General features: G+C 35.8%; 1 protein-coding gene across 12 annotated transcripts in view; it reads left to right on the top strand.

Annotated features, from left to right (window-relative positions):
* NRXN1 (neurexin 1) overlaps window positions 1–23583 on the top strand; it is a 720695-nt gene that overhangs the window by 287190 nt on the left and 409922 nt on the right. For 8 of the 12 annotated variants that reach the window (XM_061991565.1, XM_061991567.1, XM_061991566.1 and 5 more), the window contains 3 exons: window positions 11025–11408; window positions 17928–18131; window positions 20323–20349. In XM_061991565.1, coding sequence (XP_061847549.1) covers window positions 11025–11408; window positions 17928–18131; window positions 20323–20349 — 615 coding nt within the window. The remainder of the gene's footprint in view (window positions 1–11024; window positions 11409–17927; window positions 18132–20322; window positions 20350–23583) is intronic. The other 4 variants (XM_061991571.1, XM_061991570.1, XM_061991569.1 and 1 more) reach the window with 1 other exon arrangement.

Here is a 23583-nt window from a genome sequence, read left to right as displayed (position 1 = left end):
ACACAAAATAACTGAAGTTACAAGTTTCAAGAATAAAAGTAAAGCAAAAAAAAACAACCTCCAAACTTTCTGAAAGTAATCTCCAATGTTCTGAATACTTGGCCCACAGAAACAACACAGACTTTCCAGTCATTTCAGTAGATCTCAGCATAATTAAACAATATACTAACAACACATACCTGCAGAAATGGAAATAAGTGACTTGCCATATTCTGTCAGTATGATTTGATACTGTAGTACTTTACTTAAATGGTCTCGCTGAAGAGGGTAACAGTAATTCATAAAATCTTCCTAATGCTTCTGAAATCTCTTACAGCATAAATTGCATTTAACTAGTGACATTGTCCTTGTGTTTCAACTGCATCTGATCTTGAACATATATCTTGACTTCAGCAAATAATCAATATGCATTAATTGAAGAGCAAATCTATTCTATGATATCTTCCCTGCAGTTCATGCTAGAATTCGGAGGGAGATGTACTGAGCCTGCAAATCAGTCCAGCAAAGAATTTTCTGAATTAATATCAGTATCCAGTCTGAAGTTTATGTACACTCTGAAATTGTTGAAAAACACAAAATCCAGTTATTTTGAATTTTCTGGGGTTTCTCCCAGTTTCTGCCTTTGGTGACTCCTTTTCCATGACTTATAATTTCTCTTTGAAACATCACCCCCCAAAAAATTACTGTTTTATGAGTTAGTTTACTACTCCCAGATTTCAGATCAAGCAAATCTTAGGTGCAGGTTCAAACTGAAGATTTCAGTCAAATCCATGCTGAAAGTCAGACCAAATTCAACTGATCAGTCCACCACAGGATTATGAAAAATACCGATTTGGTTTCTGGCTTGTGAGGATTCAGATTCTAATACTAGATTTTGATTTTCTGAGTATGTCAATTCCTTATTTACATTTCTTGAGGTGATTAAAAAAAACCCACAATCCAAAAAGAAATAACAAAAAAAGCCCAAACAAATTGCAAAACACACAACTTCTCAGAATCCTCATTTGTGATTGAATATCCAGCTGTTATATTATATAATCTACGATCTACATTTCAGGCTTCCTTCTTAAGTGCTGTTTCAGTGATTCATATGAGGCAATAAATCTCTTAATAATTGTGCCTATGGGACTCCACTGAAAGCAAAGTTTATTCTTACATCCAAAGTCAACACAACTATAAAGAAAAATAAATGCTTAGTAATTGCTTACTTTTGAAGATGTGTTCTGCACTTTCATTGCTTCACAAAAACTGTGGCTCACAAGTGCTATTAAGAGAGTTTAGGGAGTACTTTATTTAATTATTTAGAACTGTTGATGGACATCAGCAAGTATATAGACTAGTTTTAGGAAGCAATACACACCTGGTGATCAGGACTACATGTTATTTTTAAGTAGAATTATAAATCATCACATATATATATATAAAGAAAAAAAAAATCCGTCTAATGAATCACCTATGATCAACACAGGAGAAGTTTATTTACTCTGTCAGTCTTGAAAACTGGCCATAGTAACTATTCAACATAAAAAATTGAACTGGTACCAGGAATAGTTAATAAATATGTCACCATATATGTTGACAAACTGAATTTTTAGCTGAAATCTGAACCAGACATCAAAAAATTTCTGTTATTTTAATACATACAATAATACTTTACCGTTGGAGAATAGTGACAAGTACCAAGAATAGTGACAGTGCTGTTATTTTTCTTACAGAGAATGTGGACTGAGTAGCATCTTAGACCATCAGATTTAACCAAGCAAAATGATTGCCTAATAATTAAAATAAAAATGAATTATATGTTCCGATTTTCTTCTGATTAGAACAAGAAGTACTGATGCATTGTTTAGATTACTTTTTCATGACTTATACATGTTGGTCTGTTATGTTTTTTTCCATGAATAATAAAATCCATTTACTATTCATGGAAGCTTTTTAATTTATTTTTGCTACCCAAACATACTGGTAATCATATGAATATGATCACTTTTCACTTGCTCTACCTTCAGACTTTTTGTATAAGTGAATTAATCTACCTTAATATAAAAATCCTCACAACTTTTTTGAAATTTTCTTGTTGCTGCTGACAAAATGCTTCCCAAGTATCAAGTATAAAGGAAGAGATTTTTCTCTTAATCAATAACTAGCTCAAATAACCTGTGATTATTTTTTTTATGTCAAGTTTGGTGTCTTGCAGCATTTTACTCCTAGCCTTCCAATCAAATGCAGGGTGATTCCCTGAGATAATAGAAAGCTGTGACATTTCTCAAGGAGCTTTGCTAATTCCTTTGACTTTCATATTAGCTGGATCAGCAAGTACTCAATTTATTTTTCATTCTTTGCACTCTCTTGAACTCAAGTCACAGGGAGAATCCACTGTACTGACTTTACCATTGTCCATATGGGATTGTGGTGGAGGAGATATAAGGAATGAAAACACATTTTAAAATTTTACTTATCCAGGCTCCATTCACTACCAATTCTGCTGATCCCTTCTGATTTGGAGGAGTACAAGGAAGAGGGAAGAGTTGGTGCTTTTTAATTTCCTCTTGTCAAAGGAACTTTTGACTTCCTATTCTTATAAGAGTTTTTTACCCTAGAATCCTATCTTGCTGTTTGTAAGACCTGCTTTAGGCACTTCCTTACCTGAAAAGTAGGTCTACACTGAGAAAGAACTTCTTGAATTCTATTTCCCAGTGTCAAAGAAAGATTTTATACCTGCTCCAATGGTAGATGTTTCTTGTTAGGTGTCGTGGCTTTTCCCATCCAGCAATGAAGCACCATGAAAGTCTCTTGCTTACTTTCTCTCATCAACCCCCACCCTTCTTAGGATGGTGGAGGCCCCAGCGAGATGGGAGGAAAAAAGATAATCAAGGAAGTTGTGGAGCGAGACAGGAGCAGGGAGGGCTCACTGCCAGTTATGGTTCTGGGCAAAACAGACTCCACTACTCAACTTAGAGAGGAAAGTAGGAAAGTTTATTCCATTACCTACAAGAAACAGAACAGAACAAAAGCCAAAAAGGGAGTAGGATGATGAGAAAAATAACAGCACTTTAAGATCTCTCCCTCCTAGTCCCTCCTTTCCCTAGTCCCTCCTTTCTACCTCTTCCCTGCTCAACGGCTTTGGGAGTGGGGGGGGGGGAGGGGGCGGGTAGGGAATGGTCAGTCTCTCACAGATGGGCTTTGCCGCTTCTGTCTTCTCAGAGGAGGACAACTACTTGCATTCTTCCTCTGCTCTCTCCCATGGGATACAATCCTTAACGATCTCCTCTGGTGTGGGTTCTTCCCAGCAGCTATGGATTCTGTGAATATGGGGTTCCTCCCACAGGACACAGCCTCCTCTGGTTATAGTTGCCTGCTCACCTGGGATCTTTTATGAAGTGCAAATGAATCTCTGCTTCAGAAGTCCTCTCCACAGGACACAGGGGATCTGCTCTGGCACAACTCCTCATCTTTCCACACTGACCTTGAGGTCCATGGAGTTACTTCTTTCTCTCTTCCAACTCCTTGCACTGCCACCACCCAGAAAAGAGGGAAGAAGGAACAGGAAGAACCCTCCTTCCGGCTTCTTAAAAAGTGATCATGGAGGCGTCTAATTGGCTTAGCCCCAGCAGTGGGTCTGGCTTAGAGCTGGGGAGAGTTTAGAGCAACTTCTTACAGAAGCCATCTTTACAGCCCCTTCCCCCTTGCCATAAATGGCTCCAAGCAAAGCCGGGACACTGGGTAGTTGTAGTTGTTTTGCCTGGGCCAGGTTTTGGTAGCAGGGGGAGCTACAGGGGTGGCTCTTTTAAACAAAGGTCTGCCAGAAGCTTCCCCTGTATCTGATAGGGCTAATGCCAGGCAGTTTTAAGATGGACCCGCAGCTGACCCAAGCCTTGCCAATTAGTGACTGAGGTACCGCCTTTATGTATTTGAGATGGAGAAGTTGCTGTGCAGTTGCTAAACTGCAGCACCAACAAGGAGTGAGGATGTGAAAACATCTCCACAGATACCAAAGGTCAGTGTTGAAGGAAGCGGAGGAGGGTACTTAGGCCCTGAAAGGCCCCATGGTGAAGCCATGCTGAGGCAGCTGTGCCCCTGCAGTCCATGGAGGACCATGGGGGACCAGAGATCCACTCACAGCCCATGGAAGACCCCACACGAGAGCGGGTGGATGTCTGAAGGAGGATGTGACTCTGCAAGAAGCTCACCCTGGAGCAAACTCCTGGCACAACCTGGGAGTCTGTGGGAAGAGAGTAGCCCACACCAGAGCAGGTTTGCTGTCAGGACTTGTGATCCTGCGAGGGACTCAGGCTGGAGCAGTCAGTACCTGCAGGACTGTTGTCCTGGTGCATGACCCGTGCTGGGGCAGGGTGTGAACCGCTGCCCTCGTGGGAGGCCCCATGCTGGAGCAGTTCATGAGGAACTGTAGCCCATGGGAAGGACCCACTTTGGAGAAGTTAATGGAGGACCATCTCCTGTGGGAGGGATCTCATACTGTGGCAGTGGGAAGTATGATGAGGCCTCCCCCTGAGAAGATGCAGCAGCAGCAAAGTCCATCTGTAATGAACTGACCATAACTCCCATCCCTCATCCCCTGCACTGCTATGGGGGAAGGAAGGAGAGTCCTGGGAAGAGGGAGGGATGGAGGTAGGTTTTTTAAGATTCGTTTTTATTTCTCATCTCCATATTCAAATAGTTCATTAATAAATGAAACCCTTTTCTCTCCAAGTTGAGTCTGTTTTGCCTGTGACACTAATTGTCGAGTAGTCCCCCTGTCCTTATATTTCTTTCTTCCCCTGTCCAGTTCAGGAGGGGGAGCGATATTATGACTTGGCGAGTATCTAGCACCCAGCCAGGACTAAACCACCACACGATTCAACTTGGTACCAACTGCTGTGTCCTGTCATGTGTACTGAGTAGTCGTGGTTATTTTGAAATCTTGGACATGGGCTGTATGTTGTCGTCACAGTCCTCATCAGAGCTATTGTATTATGCTTTAGCCATAAGATGCAAAGTGTATTTAGAATACCTTGCTCCAATTTTCCCCTTCTTCGTAATAAACAATTGTGTTTTGCGCACACAAAAAGCAACTAAATAGGCCGCAAGTTAAGCAGAGAGATTGGAATAGTTGTAGTAGCTGTAGTTACATCCTTCGTATTTAACTGATCAGAGTTGAGGTGAGGTTTAGAAATATGTCTTCGTTTCTCACAGCCTTATGAAAAAACAAATTGTTGAGATAATGAATATGATCGGAGAGGCTCATTAACCTAAGGGAAATGTTTGTCTGTTCTGCTCTTAACAGTACTGACAACTCTGCAGTAAAACAATTGGGGGAGAAAACCCACAAAACTAAAACTAAAAAAAACCCATACATGAAGCAGCTGTAAAGATCTTTGTTCTTAGTCTTCTTCTAACACAATATAGTTTTAATAATTCTGTAATTTCATAATTTAAAATTTTGTTAAACTTTTACTGTATTCAAAGATAACCTTGCAAGTGTTTCTTGACTAAATTACTATTCATCCTTTGGAAATCATCATTACAGTGAAATTAGAGAGGATATTTACTCTTGTCACTGTAAAACAGAATTTATCAGAATGTATTCGAAGGTAGGTAGTGTTTAAGGACTATGTTGTCACTGAAATCTTGAACTAAAGTCTGAGTTTCAGCTAAATACCACAGGTTATCTCTAGAGTATGTAAATAGATCTTAGCTAAAATCAGTATCTCACTCTTAAGTAGTGCTTTGTCAATGTCCATGTTGAATGTTCTTTTTTTTTGCACATGTATTTCTATATACTTCCACTAAATTTACAGCCTTTTAAGAACGGCCAGATTTACATGTTTCAACAAATGTTAGTAGTTACAGTTTTAGTTTAAGGAAAATTCCTTCAATGATCCTGTCAGTGTTTTCCATTTATTCATGAGCACATAGAAAACTTGAGATGGGTTGACCTTGACAGGGTCTCTGTTTTGGCCCTCCAATGAAAGTAGTGATAGTGTACTTGTCAGTCTTGATAGATGTTTGTTGGACACTGTTGGGCACTGTACAAACTCCATATATAACCATTCATAAAGTGAGTATTTCTATATGCAAACCAAGGCATTTTGTCTGTAATATCCTTGTTCACAGCAAGCTCAAAATACATCACCTTTTTTTCCTGTGTCATAGCTCTATACTTTTATGATTTGAATGCTCTTCCGTCAGCCTTCAATTTTCTTTATACTAGGAAAACCCATCTCATTTTTGTCTTTAAATGTCATGTTCTGTAGCTATTGATCCTTTTTATTACCATCTTCTACAGTCTCCTCAACTGATCTTTCTCATAGTTCAAGCTAAACATTACCAGTGCTCAGTGAAGTGGTACAATAGGCTTCTCTATACCTCCCAATCTGTTTCCCATTTTGCTGGTATGTTGGGTATTGTTGACTCTTCCTTTGAAGCACTGCCTACTAATCAGTTATCCTGGAGAAGTCAATATTTTTCATAATTTCATTAGTTTTGTCACAGTTCCTCCAATACATAAAGATGTTCCTGAATGTCTGAATTTCACTTTGCTCTCAGGTGAAATACTGTAGAATCAGAACATCCATAGGTCATTATAGAACCCTTAAATTTATGTTCAGTTTCTGGAGATAAGAAATGCTACCTGGTTTTAGAGTCTGAAACTAAATCATTAATTCTCAGACTTAATAAATTACCTCACATGTTCTTGTCTTTGTCTTCTTTCAGACTGGACAAACCAAATGCTATCAGCATTTCTTTTTTTCTGGTAGAAATGCAATATTTTTTACTTTAAGTATTAAAAAACTATTCAAGGTAGCTACTTAAAGATGTTACTGCTTCAGTTTTGCTCTTCTCCAAAAAATAGTACAACTACTGATCTAGTTGTGGCTGCTGTTATGCTACGTAATATGCAAAGACTTAAGGATGGTTCTTACTATAACAGTATTAAAATTTAAGGTTATAGTTTCGTCTTTCCATTCAGAGGCCAATATTATTCTGAATCTGCTGCTTCCTCATCATATTCTGTTGTCTTTAAAATGAGATGTATCTCATTTTTTCCCTCTTACCCAAATTGACAATTCTGGTGCAAAACAAGCTGATATTATATACAGGCAAATTATATACAGGGCAAATTATTAACCTTTTACTATTCTGGCCACAGAAGACATTTGTATGCTCCAATAGCTTCCCTTCTTCCTGCTTCTCTGGAGAGTGATATCTCTTGACATTCATAAGTAGAAACATCCAAATGGATTGAAGCTTGCTGGTGATTTGACTGAACAATTCCTTTTAATATGCCTTTAATTCCCAGAGAAAGTACGACTGAAATCCAACAAAGGTGGTGTGCATTGCTACACCTGGATTCTGTGATAGCATTTGCCATTTTCATGAGGACCAGCTTGAGATGGATTTACTAGAACTTGAAAACTTTCCCTCAAAAAAGACAACAAGCTTAAAAAAACCTCAACAAAAAACAAACAAAAACAACAAAAAAAAAATCAACACCACCCCCTCCAAACAACAAAAACAAATACAAAAAAGCAACTGAGTCAGATGAAACAGTACACTCTACTTCTGTGTTAACAGCTCTGGATGCACTGTGAAAACAAAGTTGTTTATAGACCCATTTTTTATTTTCTGTGGGCCTATGTTTTATGAACTTGAGTTCTGCATTTAATTTTACAATATTTTTTTTTTTTAATCCAGAATTTTTGATGGATTTTGTGAGTCTTCTATTATGCCTCTTTATTTTTCTTGTATTTTTTTCCACCTGCATTTACAAAGCCATTAGGAGTAAAGTTTGCATTACCTCTCAGAGACAGAAAAAAGGTAGTTTGGATACCAACACCACTAATGGTTTTATGGCTGCATGGACAGGCTGTTAGAAGTTGATCTGGAAACTAGAGTGACTTGATAACTGATAGCATGGAACTCTTAGTGCCCAGGCATAGGTTTTATGCTGTTATGCTATTATGACTATAGTCATAGTTCTTGTTCTAGACAGCTATATGACAGTTTTGTCAAGGTTCTACATAATAGCTGAGCTGGAGTGAGTTATTTAAGCTTTGAGTCTTCTACAGGTGCCATATTGACTTAGAGTAGCTCTCAACAAAAAGGATTAAATAAATTGTTTGATTAAGAATAATATACATGTTCATGTCCATGGATATGTCCAACAGTAAATTGGAGATAGTCTAGCTGGGTAAGGGGAATTCTATTGCCTTTCAAAACAAGAAAAAAAAAGCATAGAAAACTTACTGCCTGTTATATTTTTCCCTCCATAGTCTTTGGATGCTATAATTACACTAAGATTTCAGAGTGCTTCTCCTAAGGAATATTTTATTTGGTGTAATTTCTTGGGGAGAGGAAAAGTTCATTTCCTTAAGAAGCTGTTGAGATCTATTAACAATAGCACTTAAGTTCTCTCTAGACTTATCCTTTATATACAGAAGTAAATTTTACTGCTTCAATTTGTCACCTGACTAGAACTCACAGTCACCAGTGTAGTGATGATCTGCAGTTCCCTTTATCATTCAACTTTCTCAGCCTTTTGTGCAACACTTCCATTTGGAACCCCATGTTAATGTTGCAGTTACATTGGCTGAGATTCACCCATCTTTTCCTGTATATTCCATATCATGAGGACTTAGTTGATTCTTTTTGTTTGATAGAAATGGAACCCCATGTCTCTTCTAGCATCGTGAATAGCCAGCAGAAAAAATCACTGTGCAAATGCATAGCTTGAGACTGGGGGCTGCAGCCAAGTTAGTGTGTGGATGCAAGTGTTGCCTGAACATAGGATTAAAGCATTTGGTCCTAAGTCACTGTGCAGTGACAGATGGGAGCAAGCAACAATAGCAGTAAGAAACACCGTGAGCACAAATATGATTTATATTTACAGCATCTTTAATTTTTTTAAAGGAGAAATTATTGCCTGTAAGCTGTCTGTGGTACCTCTCAGAGAAATTAGCTGACTTGATTTAACAGGTCACAGGTGTCCTTGTTTGAGGTAGTTAATTAGTAAAAGCAATCCTTAAAATGTTTTTGCATGTATGTCTTAAGTCAAATCTATAGTAAGTGTTCCATGAGTGCCAAGCTTTTCTTGAAGAATCTGAGCAGCAATACAAATATTTTGAGTTCCCATTTTTAAACAGGTGGAGGTTTGAGAAAAAAATGTTCTTGGTTCAATATACTGATTTCTTACATTTAAGACTGAAAGTTCATTTATATCTATATGATTATTCATCTGACAAAACATTTCTGATATTACATAATGGGAAAACTGACCACATTCTCAAACATTCTCGTAAAGATGAACAAACACCATACCAAACCTAAATCTCTTCTGATGGTAGGGAGACTGCTTGTAATGGTATCTAGTCCTTCTAAAATTAGAAGGAATGAGATTAGTAGGTTGAGAGGGGCTCTCCTCCCCCTCTAATCTGCCCACACATCTCAAGTCTCATGTGAGAGTTGGATCTCCTGAGACCTTCTCAAAGAGCTTTTGTAAAGGTCCAAACTGTTTAAATGTTCATTTTGTCCCTTTTGTTGTTGTTACCTAGCAAAACAACAAGAGAATAAACAAAATACATAACTCCCACAGGACATCACTGCTAAAAGAGAAGGCTAAATTTTAGGATGTTTCCAAGTAAGAGAATGATCATTTTCCAACCTGTCTCTGTTGACATTAAACTGATATTTTATTATGTATACTGTAAAAATTCTCAATTTCTTATTCTCATCTACTACTTCCCAACACAGTTTAAGTATTTTTGATAATTAGTTTTATCTTCTGGAATCTATCTCATCCTGACAGTGGAAACAGTGAATCATGGTAGCTTCATGTATAGATATATGATAATACTTTGTGGTAAAAGTGATTTTTTTAGTGTCTTGTAATCATTAATACATTTTTAGTAGTTTTTCCAGTGGATAGAACAGTGTTGCATAGTGTGACTTGTACATTATAATAATCTGATGACCTGTATAATGTCTCAATTTATCCTTTGTTTGCTTTTGCACCTGTGTAGAATTATAAGGAGTTATTTCTGTCAAAATCTATGTGACGATTCTTTTTTCCAGTGATTTTACTTGGTAAATAAATATGATTGACATAAGAATGTTCTAAGACTCTATGTACTAAACTTGGGGTTTTGGCTATTTATATTGTAAAATCGGATAGTTCATTATCAAAAGCACAACAAAGAGGATCTTTGCAATCGGTTACAGTTTCTTTCTTCACATGTTTTTATTGAAACAGATTTTTATTTTAAACTGGATTTTATTTGTTGATTTTTTTTAAAACTTCAAGGGAAAAGATATTTCTGATTTCCTGAGGTTCTATATACATCTTTTCTCCCTCTTTTTGTAACATGCACACGTTTCGATTTAAGTGTCAGAGGCATTGATTTTTCCCTCTAGGAGCACATCACTATCTTCTTAATGATTGTCTGTGTAGCAACTGATGAGAGTATTTTCTTTCTGCACTTACAGAAAAAAAGTCCTATCCAAAGCCCACTCAAAACAGTGAGACTTTTAAAATACTGTGTCTTTGGATCTAAACCAAAGACACACATATTCCTCCCCAGTTACAACCTATCAACGTAACCTCAGCCATAATGCTTTGAAGCACACATGAGATAGTGAAGAGGGGTTTTTTGGTTTGTGGGTTTTTTTTTTTTTTCTTTTCTTTGATTAGTTACACAAACAGGACATTTCTGTTAATAATTCTGAAATGAATTCTTCCTACCCCTACAAGATCGGTAAGGTGATTTTTTGACATTTCATATGGTGACTATGCAGTATTGTGAATAAGTGTTATTACATCATTCCCTTCTGGTGGTTGTTGTACCATGTTGTAATTAAAATAATGAAATGAATCTGTCATTGCATAGCTGTACCAATGCAACGCCTGTGTTTCATTTAGAGATATTTTTCCAAGAGCCAATGTGGCATGTAGATTAATGAGTAAAACAACAGTACCAAAATCTTTTAAATGTCTTGGAAATGATTCATTTGTTGTCTTTTCTTCTCAGGGACAATATCTGTGAACACATTACGTACACCATATACTGCACCAGGGGAAAGTGAAATCCTTGACTTGGATGATGACTTGTATCTTGGAGGCTTACCAGAAAATAAAGCAGGCCTCGTCTTCCCAACAGAGGTGTGGACAGCACTTCTCAATTATGGCTACGTTGGCTGCATTAGAGACTTATTTATTGATGGTCAAAGCAAAGATATTCGACAGATGGCTGAAATTCAAAGTACAGCTGGAGTAAAACCCTCATGCTCAAGAGAAACAGCAAAACCTTGCCTTAGCAACCCCTGTAAAAACAATGGTGTATGCAGGGATGGGTGGAACAGATATGTTTGTGATTGTTCTGGTACAGGATACCTTGGCAGATCGTGTGAAAGAGGTAGGTTTCATTTTTGCTTTATAGAATCCTGCACAATGATTAAAAGTGGTAAAATATCATTAACTCTTCTGTTCTTGATTTCGCTAGATGGGAGTTGGCACCTTGCCGTAGACTGAAAGAAGTAACTCTAAAGGAAAGATGTTAGGGGAATTTTCAAGATACAAAAAGTGTTAGTTAACTATTACAGGGAGTCAGGACTGCTAAATCTCTTAGAAAAGGTCTCCTTTTTTATTTCATCTTACATTTCTGAGTTCTGAAAACCTTTATGAAAGCTATTTGAATATTATTTCATTACTAAGTGATCCTATTCTAATTCCAAACTGAGATCTTGTTCTCTGCCTATTTATGTTAGTACCACTGTCTAATTAAGTTTATTTTCAAATTCCAGAGAATCACTTAAATACATGGCCAGAACTTCAGTCAAAGCAAAATAATCAGTATAGGAATCTATATTTATTATTTAACTTAAAGAAAAAAAAATCTTAGTATCCAAGGAAACAGTTTATACTTTTCCTAAATTACTGAGTATCCTTTTTGCCTAGAAAAGGCAAGTGTAGACAAAAGTTTATTTAATTGAAAAGGTGGATAGTGACATGGAAGACAGATGTTGAGGTTAATTTATAGGAAGAAAACTCTGGAGTTTATTTAAAATTGTGGAGAATGCTAATAAGAAAAAAAATAAGAAGGAAGAACAATAAAAAAGCTCAATTAATGTTTTAGATATTCATTTTTGTTCTCATTGGAACAGGAGATGTTTCAATGCCAGAAGTTGTATTTCTTTGTCTCACAATTCACACAGCATAATTTCTCTTCAAGCTGAAATCTAAACCTAAAGTTTATTGGCTGGAAATGTAAGTTCATTGCATCTAGTTTGATTCATTTTTCTAGCTAGATGAAGAAAAAATGTATTCTTCAAAAATAAAAACCTGATAAATGCTTTACGTTGTATGTAAACAGATGTATGCACATACAGATTCAATACCATCATATTATTAGCATTTTGCAAGTATCTTCTCCGATACTACGGATTTTTGTGTTTTATATTTTGAATATATATGCCTTTGGCTCATGGGGAGTTATTCTAAGATCTCCAGATTGTTCCGTTACTAGTAGAGTAAAATTGGCAGAGGGCATACCCGAGCTGTCTGATGCATTACAAAAGCTTTCACTTAAACATGTCTGGTGTACCACCCTGTGGCAAAATTCTGCCATTACATATGGCAGAAGTAATAATAGGATTTGCATTATTTCAACTTCAGAGCTAGGAAATACATGCATTAGAGATAAAAACACATGCAGAACTGCAAATACCTTAAAAGCAGGCTTCATGATAGCAATTTCTCATAAACATACCTGACAGGTGGTAATATTTAATATAGAAAACTTTGTCTTTTCTGTTTCCCATAGTTTATTTTCGACTATCTTCTAATACAGAGCTTGATTTTCCCAGTGCATTCCTCATGAGAATTGTAGTGGTACTCTGGTGGTGGTGTTGGCTTCTCTACAATGATATTTGGTTCCTATCCAACTGAAATACATGTGGCAACTGAGACAATATGGGATGATTTCCTGCTTTTGGATTTCTCTCTAGAGGAAACTACACTGAGAGATCTCTTTCCAGTAATATTCATATCCCAAATGGTCATACATTAATAAGATTATAGCTTTTGAGATTTCAAAATTTACATATTGGCATCTTACCACGCAAAGTTATTATAACTACTACCCTTGTGCAGTAACTGATAACTTTTTGTGTTTGATGAAATGAGCAATGCAATTATAATTGTTCAAACTAATTAAAATAAAATAGGAACATGTTAAATTCAACAAACAATACAGTGTCACAAAGAAAATAAAATGTTAGAATATTGTATTAGAGATTAAACAACTGGAATATCTAACTTAAATGATTAAGGTATCTTTGGTAAACAAAAGCACATGGCTACTTTTTAGCAATGTCATTTATTTTTCCTAAAATAGGACTGCTAACATCCGTATATGGATGTATCGTGTACATTGCAGTATCTGAAATAATTTTACACATCAGTGATCAAAAAACATGGGACACAACTCTGTTAATTTCAATATACTTTAAATTAATATTTTTCTATATCTGTGTGCTTTTTATTCTGTTAAAAGTTCCTCTTGATTTTAGTCTTGATTTTTAGGAAGGTTAAACATCAGTATAATCTGTAGATTAGCTTTAGTAGATTATGGAAACTACAGCAGATGGACAGACAGATGTCACAGCAATATAATTTGGCTTCCTATCTTATTTTGATTGTGGATCACAATATGTGACTGCCTCCCAGCAAAGGCTTTTATAGGTGTATACTTTTGACTGGATGGCTAGGAACAATGCACAAGAGTAAATTCATCAAACATTGTTAAGAAAAAGTAGGCATACAAAGAAAGATTTAACAAAGTGACATTTCCGAGGGAAATATATGTTTACATTAGAGTGTGTGTTTAGATGTCCACATTGTGCGCACACACACACCTGCATATGCACATACATATTAAAGAAATACAGCTTTGATTCCTTGCATTATCTCTAGATGCTTTTAAAAAAAGCAACAAAAGAAAGGAAAAATACAGGTGATGTTTTGATAGATGATATGATAAATCATATGTTCAAAATAATATATTAATTACTTCTCTAACTTAGATTAACTAATTGTTCCCTGTTTTTTAATTCTACCACCTTTACAGAGTAGCTTAGGACCTCTGTCATGCAGTAATAGCAATATAAAAATTGGGAGAAACCATTTCACCTTCTATTCATGTATTATCTAGTAACTAATTGCATATCATAAACCATTTCCATCAGATTGATGGAAAGGTTCTTTGTGATTCACCAAAGCTGCAGCTTTGGGTCCAGATGAACTGAAATAGCTGCCATAGAAAATACACAAACAGTACATGCCTGTGAGTAGAACAAAAATGAGAAGTTTGAGTTTGAATTGGTAGCCATCAATAAACTTAAACACTCAACTAGTTTATAGGAGTAAAGTCATATATATTGTTGCTCCACTTACACTAGTAAATAAAACAAGGTCAGAGAAAAAACCTGACTACTTGATTACTGAAGATACAGGTTCTTCTGTGCTTCCTGGCATGGCTCTGGGATGTATTACCTGCAACTTTCCTAGGCAAAGTTAATGTGTGATTTGTGAGACAGAAGACACAGAGGTGATTTATTGCTTTAAAAAGGACTCTGTGGACTGCCACACAGTCCTCATGATACTGCAGATACTTTGAAGATGAAAAAGCAGGAGAAATTAGTAATTCTGTCTTTAGCACTTTAGAGATACCACAAAGGATCCAAAGGAAACAAGATCTTGTTTTGTTTATTAAAATACATACCATCTGTACTTACCAAACATCATGTTTTTAAAAACAACACAAATTCGACTGCAAAACTTATAAGGAAGAACACTGAAATGCATAATTCTGTTCCATACTTCTCTCATTTTCATTTAAATAAACTGTGAATTGAATAATAGTATCTGTTTGGAAAATTCTTTTTCTTCTCATAAATATAGCTGAGCATTTCTGAGGGCAGAAGCAGGTGTGGGGAAGTTTCCTGAAGAGTAGGTGCCTCAGTCTGTTCAGTAATTTAGGTAATCCCAGCCCAAAGTAAAAATTAAAATCCTGAATCTCCTCTTACATAGGTAGCAGTCTTGTACATCCTTGGTGATAGGCACAGAGGCAACATGGGCAAATTTCAGCTTGCCATCCTTAGAGAGGTACACAATATTGACAAAATATCATTAATTTAATAAAACAATTATTTAATATTGTTTAACAACAAAAGGTTTTACTAACAACACTTGTACCAGATGAGTCATTTCAAGTGAGTAAACAGAACAGAGTTGTATTTTTTATTTTAGGAATATGTGCTGTTTCTGATCTTCGGTTCTCAGAGCAGTACTAAATCTTTGATCAAATCATCCCTGTTTCCTGCCAGTTTTGTGGTGTTAGTTGATTTTTTTGTTTGTTTTTGTTTTCTTTCCTGTGATCCCTTTGTATTTAGAAAGTCTGTGACTTGAACCTCCCCATACTGAAAGGAGCAAATTGGCATGAGGGCTTTTCTCATTGTCCCAGAGCTTTTAAGTCATTTAATCATCTATTCAGTCTCCTTGGTCTGTTCTTGGAACATCTGTTTCCAAAATAACTGGCACAGTATGGCTTAGAAGGATTGAGTATCTAATCACATCAGGTCTGTTCATCATGATGTTAAATAGTCACAGGTCATCTCTGATTAAATTAAAACAGTTCCTTTTCTTCTTTTTCTGTAATTTCCAAAAGAGTGAATAATTATAGGAAAGCCAGCAAACAGTATCAGTGCTGATTCTGACAACGTTCCTTTATATTATGACATAATTTATTAGGAATAGACCTCTTGTCTTGTTGCCTGCTGTTCATCCTATTGCATCTGATTTTTGCTCAGTTTATAAAACCTCTTTATAGTATTCAGGCTTCTTTTTTTAACAACAAATATAAACCACTTTTTGTTTTCTCTTAAGTTAACATGTAGTTTAAACCTTACTTTATCTTGGCAGTTTTTCATGCACAGGTTAGACAACTAGATACAGGAAGGAATTCTAAGCCTCTGCTTCCCCACACCCAACCCATCTAAAAATGTCCAAAACCACCCAAAACCCTGGATCAAAAAACCAAATCACTTCCCACTGAAAACTCTTTGACTTAAAATCTCTTAACAGGCTGATGACAGTTAAGTATTCAGTCCCCTTCACAGAAAAATTTGGCTTTAGAGTGTTCAGAAAAGATTTTTACCTGCATGGTTAGAATTCATTAAGCCTTAAGTGTATTAATCTAACCTGTTATACTGGACTTTCACTCCAATATTAGTAGTCTTATTTTTCCAACATCAAATTGCGTTCTTCAAATTTGAATTGGGGAAGTCTGGCATTATTAATGAACATCTATCATTTTTACCACCTCTTGTATCAGTTTTGTAACTCCTCACAGAGATACAGTGGAACATTTTGTCCGTTCATGGACTGTGTAGGCTGGAAGTCTTGAAGAACTTACCTGTTTTTAACAGTGTATAAGATCCACAATGGAAAAGATTTTGACAAACTGTCACAAGTATTGATGTTTGAAAAAAAAATATTCCAACACTATTTTAGTTGCAATATTGATTAAACACCATATCAGTGGTATCAGTTCTTGAAAATATTATTGCATGTGAGTCCACAATACATTGTCTGTGGATAAGTGATTCCATTATATTATGGCAAATGGAAGTGTAGAGAAGCTTCCTGTAGATGTTCTCTGCTGTCTTCTTTCTACTTGCTAGTGATTTGACCTGTTCTCAGGAAAGAAATTGATAGTTTTTTCAGTGAGTTGAGGTGCCCTCAGCTATGCAGTAGTTTTGTATGTTACTGCAGAGCCTACTGAAATTCCTGGCAGTCTGCCCCCTAACTACTGGTTTGGGATGAAGGATGTTACTCATTCCCTGCTTCTTCTAGCATGATGTGCCACCATCCACAAGCCTAAGAGCTCTTTCCAAAGGTGGTTAGTTAACTAATAACAACAGTTAGGTAACACCGCAACAGTTAGGACAACACTTGATCGTCCTGAAAATAAATGGCTTCCTGATATGTTTCAGAAACAGATATGTTCCTTGCTTTCTAGGAACTGCTGTTCTTCCCTGTGAGCAGAAATACAATCTTTCTGCTACCTTGCTCTATACCAGCCTTGGAGGCTGGAAGAGGAGACTTGTGGCTGGTTGCTCTGGGGTCTGATAGCCTGTGACCGCTCTGTGCCAGAGCTGCTTGCTTAGAGGGTTTTGTGTAATGTTTGAAAGTGACAGTTACTTGCTTGTCTCAGGGGTTTTAAGGTCTTACCCTCAATATGCCAAGTGTAGTCTTGGCCTTCTTGTTGAGGCTGTCATTATGTTCACACATGCAATTTTGATTCTATCATACCACAGTCTTTGTAGGCATGAAGCAATCTGTGCTCCATCCAAACTATGCTGGGGATGTTTACACGTTTCAGGTGGGTTTTTGCTAAGCGGATGATAATTGTAACTGTGGTAGTAGCAAAACTGGTAGGTTTATACGTGAAGTATCCTAAGGTAATTATTTAGGTGGATGATAGTCAGCCGTAACCTTTTAATAGTCTATAAGGTTTATTTGAATAGTTTTTACTGACTTTGATCTATTTTGAGCAGTACAGGCCTAGTCTTGCAGGAATTTCTTTATGTATGATTTTACCCATCTTCTTGAAGACATATAGGTTCAATAAAGAGCAATTTAGTTTCTTACAAAAAACATAAAAATAAGCTACTGAAAAACCAAACCAAACTAAAACCTAACAAAAACACCCAAGCCTGACTTTGCTTATGTTTCCCAATAATAATAGCAGCATGCAATATGTAATTTTTCAGTGTCATAGTGAGTGAATATACATTTACAATCTTCTCTTTGAGCAGTTTCAGTAAGTACAATTTAATTCTTTAATGACTGATTTTCTGCTTTGTGTTTTCAGAGGCAACAATTTTAAGCTATGATGGAAGTATGTTTATGAAAATACAGCTCCCAGTTGTGATGCATACAGAAGCTGAAGATGTCTCGTTACGGTTCAGGTCTCAGCGAGCTTATGGTATTTTAATGGCAACTACTTCTAGGGAATCTGCAGATACCCTTCGTTTAGAGTTGGATGCAGGACGAGTTAAACTAACGGTCAACTTAGGTAACAAACTCTTCCTCCAAGAAATTAACATTTTCTTTACATTTTTCTTTTTGCTTGCGAACATTTATGAAACAGCCTGTTTTAACATTAAAAGTAAACTGAAATGATATATAAACACATGTCTATGCAACATTTGCGTACGTACATACACAAATACATGCCCATTATTATACTTTATTTTGTTTTCTTTTGCATTTTTGTATTCTTTATATAGTCTTAACATAATCCATCACAATATTTTTGTACTATTGTGTATTCTAAAAAAAGAAGACTAGTTCACCAGTGGTATTTTTGAGATAAATTGTTTTTCTTTGTTGTGGAAGATTAGTCTCCCTCCACAACTCCCTTGTGGTAGAAATTCCACAATTTATACATGGAAGCAAAACCAACGTGTGTGTAGCTCAAGTTCAGTTGTACCTCCACCAAGTAATGTGTACAACATGCAAATATAAAAGAATTTCTAGTTTTAGCACTGAAAATATTGCAATGAGCTATTCCCACTGATGGATTTCTTGGTCTCCTTTTTTTAGGTGTCAAATCTATAGTAAATCCATCTCCTCTTTTTTAAACAATTCTCTAGTGGTATTTTTGTAGTATCGAACGATAACACAACCCTTCAATGCCCAAAGACTGCGGCCCTCAGCAAACAGCCATGTGAACACAGGAGGCACAAGCCCTTTTACAGAAAAAAAAACAATTAAAAATTTCCTGATTAGAAATATGATGGATAAAATGTTAGGTTATAGTTTTTCCCAGCTAAAAAAAAAAAAAGAATAAACTAAAGTGGTTCTCCAGGCTTGTCAGTAAGTCCAAGTCAGGACTTGAGAGAGAACAGAAGTATGCTCAGGAAAATGCACATTCAGTGCAGTCTTTCCCCTTCAGCAGAGTGTTATTTTTAAAGGGAATTAAGTATTTTATTGTTTCAATTGCAGATCAAATGATTTCCAGAAAGCACGGGGGTGGTGTTGATGGATAATTTTACCTATATCTCTACTTCATAAAAGCTTGTTCACTGACATATTGTCCTGGTGCTGAGATTTCAGAAGGGAGCAGGAGAAGCGAGGGGTTCTCCTGTTCACCCTCCTCTTCCAGTCCCGTGTAGTGCTGAGTCGGGGCCGGTGCAGGCTGCAGCCACCCCTGAGCCCCGCTTCCACCCCCCACTGTCCCACAGAAGTGCTTTCTGTGAAAGGGGATGTGCAGGTGCTGGTCCTTGGCTGTTTGCAACCACTTTTCTGATGCGGTTGACGACACATGACAAACTCAGCTATATGGAAACAAAATCTAGGTTTAATCGTATATATGTTCCTCAAAGGTATAAACCAGGAGTAGCTGTACAAACCAAGTAGTGTGGCATAGATGGGTTTTTTTGCCATAATAAATGCAGGTAGCATGGCAGATGATCCAGCTACAGATCAGGTTGTTCTCTTTATATACAAAACACCAGCCTCTGGCAGTTTTGCCTGCTTCTTTAGTTAAAAGAGATAAATGAATCCATTCCTTAGCTATATTTTTTTCTTCCTCCAACGTCCTTCTTTATTATTTTTTCTTTTTTTTTTTTTAAGACAGACAAAGAAATAATCTGAAAATAGACAGAATTCCCTATTAACAGAGCGTATAAATATGTGATTATTTATATTCATGTAGCTTTAAATGTAGCCACTGTTCATTTCTTCAGCCTATACATTAAGAAAATGTAAACCCACAAAATTTTATTTGTAGGCTTGGAATGAGCTTTGTATTTTACTACTTAGTTTTTGTAGATTAGCCTTTGAGGTATACTATACACAAGTTGTCCAAGATGTCTGATTGTGGCCTGGCATGCTCTATGACCCATTGTGACGGAGCACTTTGTAATTGCATTGAGAGAAATTACCTGTTCTTTCACAGATGGGGAGAAAGTTGCAGCCTGCCTCAGTTAAGCATCTTTGACATTTAATCCTGATTTTTCACTTAGATTTGTCACCATGTAGCTTTGTTTGAAATTGGCCATTTTTACCCTATTTGTCGTTTCTATTTATAAAGATTTATCGCAGTATATCTGGGTTATAACAGTATGTAAAGACTGATGATATGGAGTGGCCATATTTGCATGTGTCTGTCCCCGGAAGGGTGGACTGTGATTTTATTGGATGTCTGCAGCTATTACCTTGAAGGATAAATTTTCATTTTTCATCTATTCTTCCCCATCTAGACTGTATCAGGATTAACTGTAATTCCAGTAAGTGCCTATTCAAACTTTTTAAAATGTTATTCCACCATTATAAAATATGCAAACTAGATGAAAACGTGGACAGCTTGCAAGCGCTCAATAATTTATTAATTAAATGTGATGATTAATTATTGCTGTGTAAAAAGTCATCATATACTTTAGTGTGTGTTTTTTGTCCTTTTTGTAGGATGTAATTTTTAACAAGAACATTAAAAAAAGGAAGTATTCTACAGGTTGTAAACATACATAGAGGAAATGTTACCTGTAGTAATGTATTTTTCTACATGGGCAATTTTATTTGCAGTAGCCACAGAATTTTTGAACCAACATTCTGATAACTTGTCACACATTTTTCCCTGCATCCTCCTTCTAGTTTCCTAGACATTTTATCTCCAACTTGTGGTAAGACTGTTGGAACATAATTGTCTGTAGAACAAGAATGTCCATTTTATAATCCTTCCAGACAGTTAACTGTGTTTACTGGCTTCCTATAACACAATTGATTTTGTTAACTGTTTGTTTTATGGAAATGTAACACATTAAAATAAGGACATTATTAAGTCTGAGAATAACCATATTTCTATGATGATTTTTTACACTTTAATCATGTAAGCAAACTTAAATTGAACAATTCTTTTCTATGATATGCATGTTTATGAAACAGAGGGAAACATTTGCCAGATGAATGGACTAAATTTTAACTTCTCTGATATTATTTGGATTAAGAGGCTATATTCAGAAAGGAGAAAAAGGACTGTGATTTTATTTTGAGTCTATGGAATTCCTGAATGGTGTCAACAAAATTATTGATAGTAAGTATGGTAGATTTGAGTTTTGGGTTGTTTTTTCTTTCCCTTCCTAACAGGTTTTCAAGTTAGAGGACTGCCTTTATGCAAATAGAAACAAATCTAAATAGCAAACTGAGTAGGTAGAATTTATAGTTGGTAATAGTTTCCCAAAAGACATTAATATAACATCCTACAATAGTTTTGTAGCCCACAAAGAAAAATAATGAACTGCAGGGTTTCTTTATGTCATCTGATAATAACTTTTTCAATTACTAACTTTACAAGATGAAAATACAGTATTTGTATTAAAACCTCATTTTTCTTTAGACATATTGTTAATCTAATCCATATTTAAATCCAGACAGGCTTTTTGATACAATAAAGTAAATGCTGATAAGTACCAAGGCATAAAGATAGCTTACTCATGTTAAAAAACCCCTAAAAAATAAAAAAATTGTTTCAGTTATAACAAACAAATAATTCCACTTGATAAAATTGCCCAATCGCTGTTGCCTAAATTTATAAGATCGTGCAAAAAGTCAGAAACGTTTTGCTGGTCTGTCACAAGACACTATTTTTTATGTTCTCACAATGAGGTCTCAATTAGAAAAAGGTTTCAAGTATAAGACAAGCAGTTTTTTGAGGAGAAATGTAATGAGTTTGCCTGCTGCTAGTAAATTCCTTTTTCCCTAAGAAAAAGAATATTGCTTTTTTCTTATTTTCTGTGATAAAATTAGAAAATCCCTCTCCGAAAAGGAATTACTAACATCGAAAACAAAAAACAGTGATAAAGCCACAATAAATAGAAGTTTGGACAAAATGAGGTGTCATAAAAATAGATTAAAATGGCTTATAGACTCCAATTGTAAACAAATTTTGGATCAAAAGACAACCTGTAAATACAGAGTAAGTAATAAGCCTCCATTTAGAGGAGGAGAAATATATGTACTGGATTATATTAGTAGCTACGAGTTCATCCTGATCTCATATAGAAGCAGTGTAACCTCTGTACAAAAAATGTCCTTGGTATCAAATACTCACAAGTTATTTTTCTTTACAATTTGTTCATACCCTTTTTGTTATTAGAAATGAACTTTCATGATTAGTTCCATCTCCCTTTGGTGCTTGTGTACTGAACATGTTTTTGTGAACTTTTGGTATGGTAAGTACTACAATGATTTCTCATGAGCACTTACTGTAGTTTTTCAGCAGCCAGATAACATTTCATGAGCAATTTATGTGGTTTAATTTTTAGATTATTAAGAATTGTTGCTGTCTTTAGAATATGCTTGATTATTAGACAATATAATGGATTTTAATGGAACGTAAGCAACTTGTTTCAAAGCAACAGCATCCAGAAGTTGAACGTTGTTTTGCTAAACACTGTAATAGTTCAATGCCTGTCTTTTGAGGTCAACTGAGAGCTGAGTATATATAAATTCTGATTTTATATTGATAGAAGTAGATCTAGTTTTCATGATTGAAGAAGCTTCTTTCATATTTTCTCATTTCTGTTTCTTAGAAAGAAGTCATCTTCATATAATTTCACTGTTGGAGCTGAAATACTATTATTTCAGCTAGACTACTAGCCAATTGAGAGGAAGCTGTGTGGTTTCGATTTGGAGAGATGGCTTTTTAAAAACTGTAAAACTAAACATCAACAAAAATTGATGGTTTTTATGATAGAAGAAAAGGAAAATATGAATGTTAATACCATATTTCCTACAGTGAATTACAAATATTGCACCTTCTCCTCCCATTTTCCCTTGAATGCAATCTGAAACCTGTCTTCTGCTCACTGCAGAAAATCAACTGCTGGTCAGAGCTGAGATCTTGGCAGCAATTTTTTCTACACTTTGTCATGATTTCACATTTAGTTAATGTCCCATATTGCAGAAGAGCTGGCATTTTGTGATCTTCCTTGTTTGACTTTTTTAAAATTTAAAAATATTTATCCGAGGTCAGATTGACATTGAGTTTATGTCTCACTAACAGTATAATGGAAATTGTTCACTTTGTGCTGTTTTTATGGAGCTGAGTGGCATACTAAAGTCAAAGTTGTTATTTTGCACTAGGATAAAAGATTTCAGTCTTTATAAAACCTTATACCATTAAGAATTCTGTCTCTTGCCAATCAGAAAACACCATTGCTGAAATGCTGGGTTCGTACATCCTTATATCACTTCATTGTGACCTACAAGTTTAAAAAACAAAATTGCGTGTCAAGCTGTGAAATAAATGTTGCTTTTAAACTGCAGGTTACATTTAGGTTAATGTTGAGACTGACATCAGTAAAAAGGAAAAAACTTACATTATGAGCAGAAATGGCTACTATGGTTTCAGTAATAGTTTTCATAGACTGAGGAATTCTTTAAAAATAACACTGAGGTGAACAATGTTGGTTCAGATAACATGAATGTGCAGCATTTCTTGGTACTTATCATTATGTAAAAAG

Source organism: Colius striatus, chromosome 2, assembly GCF_028858725.1.
Source record: "Colius striatus isolate bColStr4 chromosome 2, bColStr4.1.hap1, whole genome shotgun sequence".
NCBI lineage: Eukaryota > Metazoa > Chordata > Aves > Coliiformes > Coliidae > Colius > Colius striatus.
This window is presented reverse-complemented; position numbering and strand designations above follow the sequence as displayed.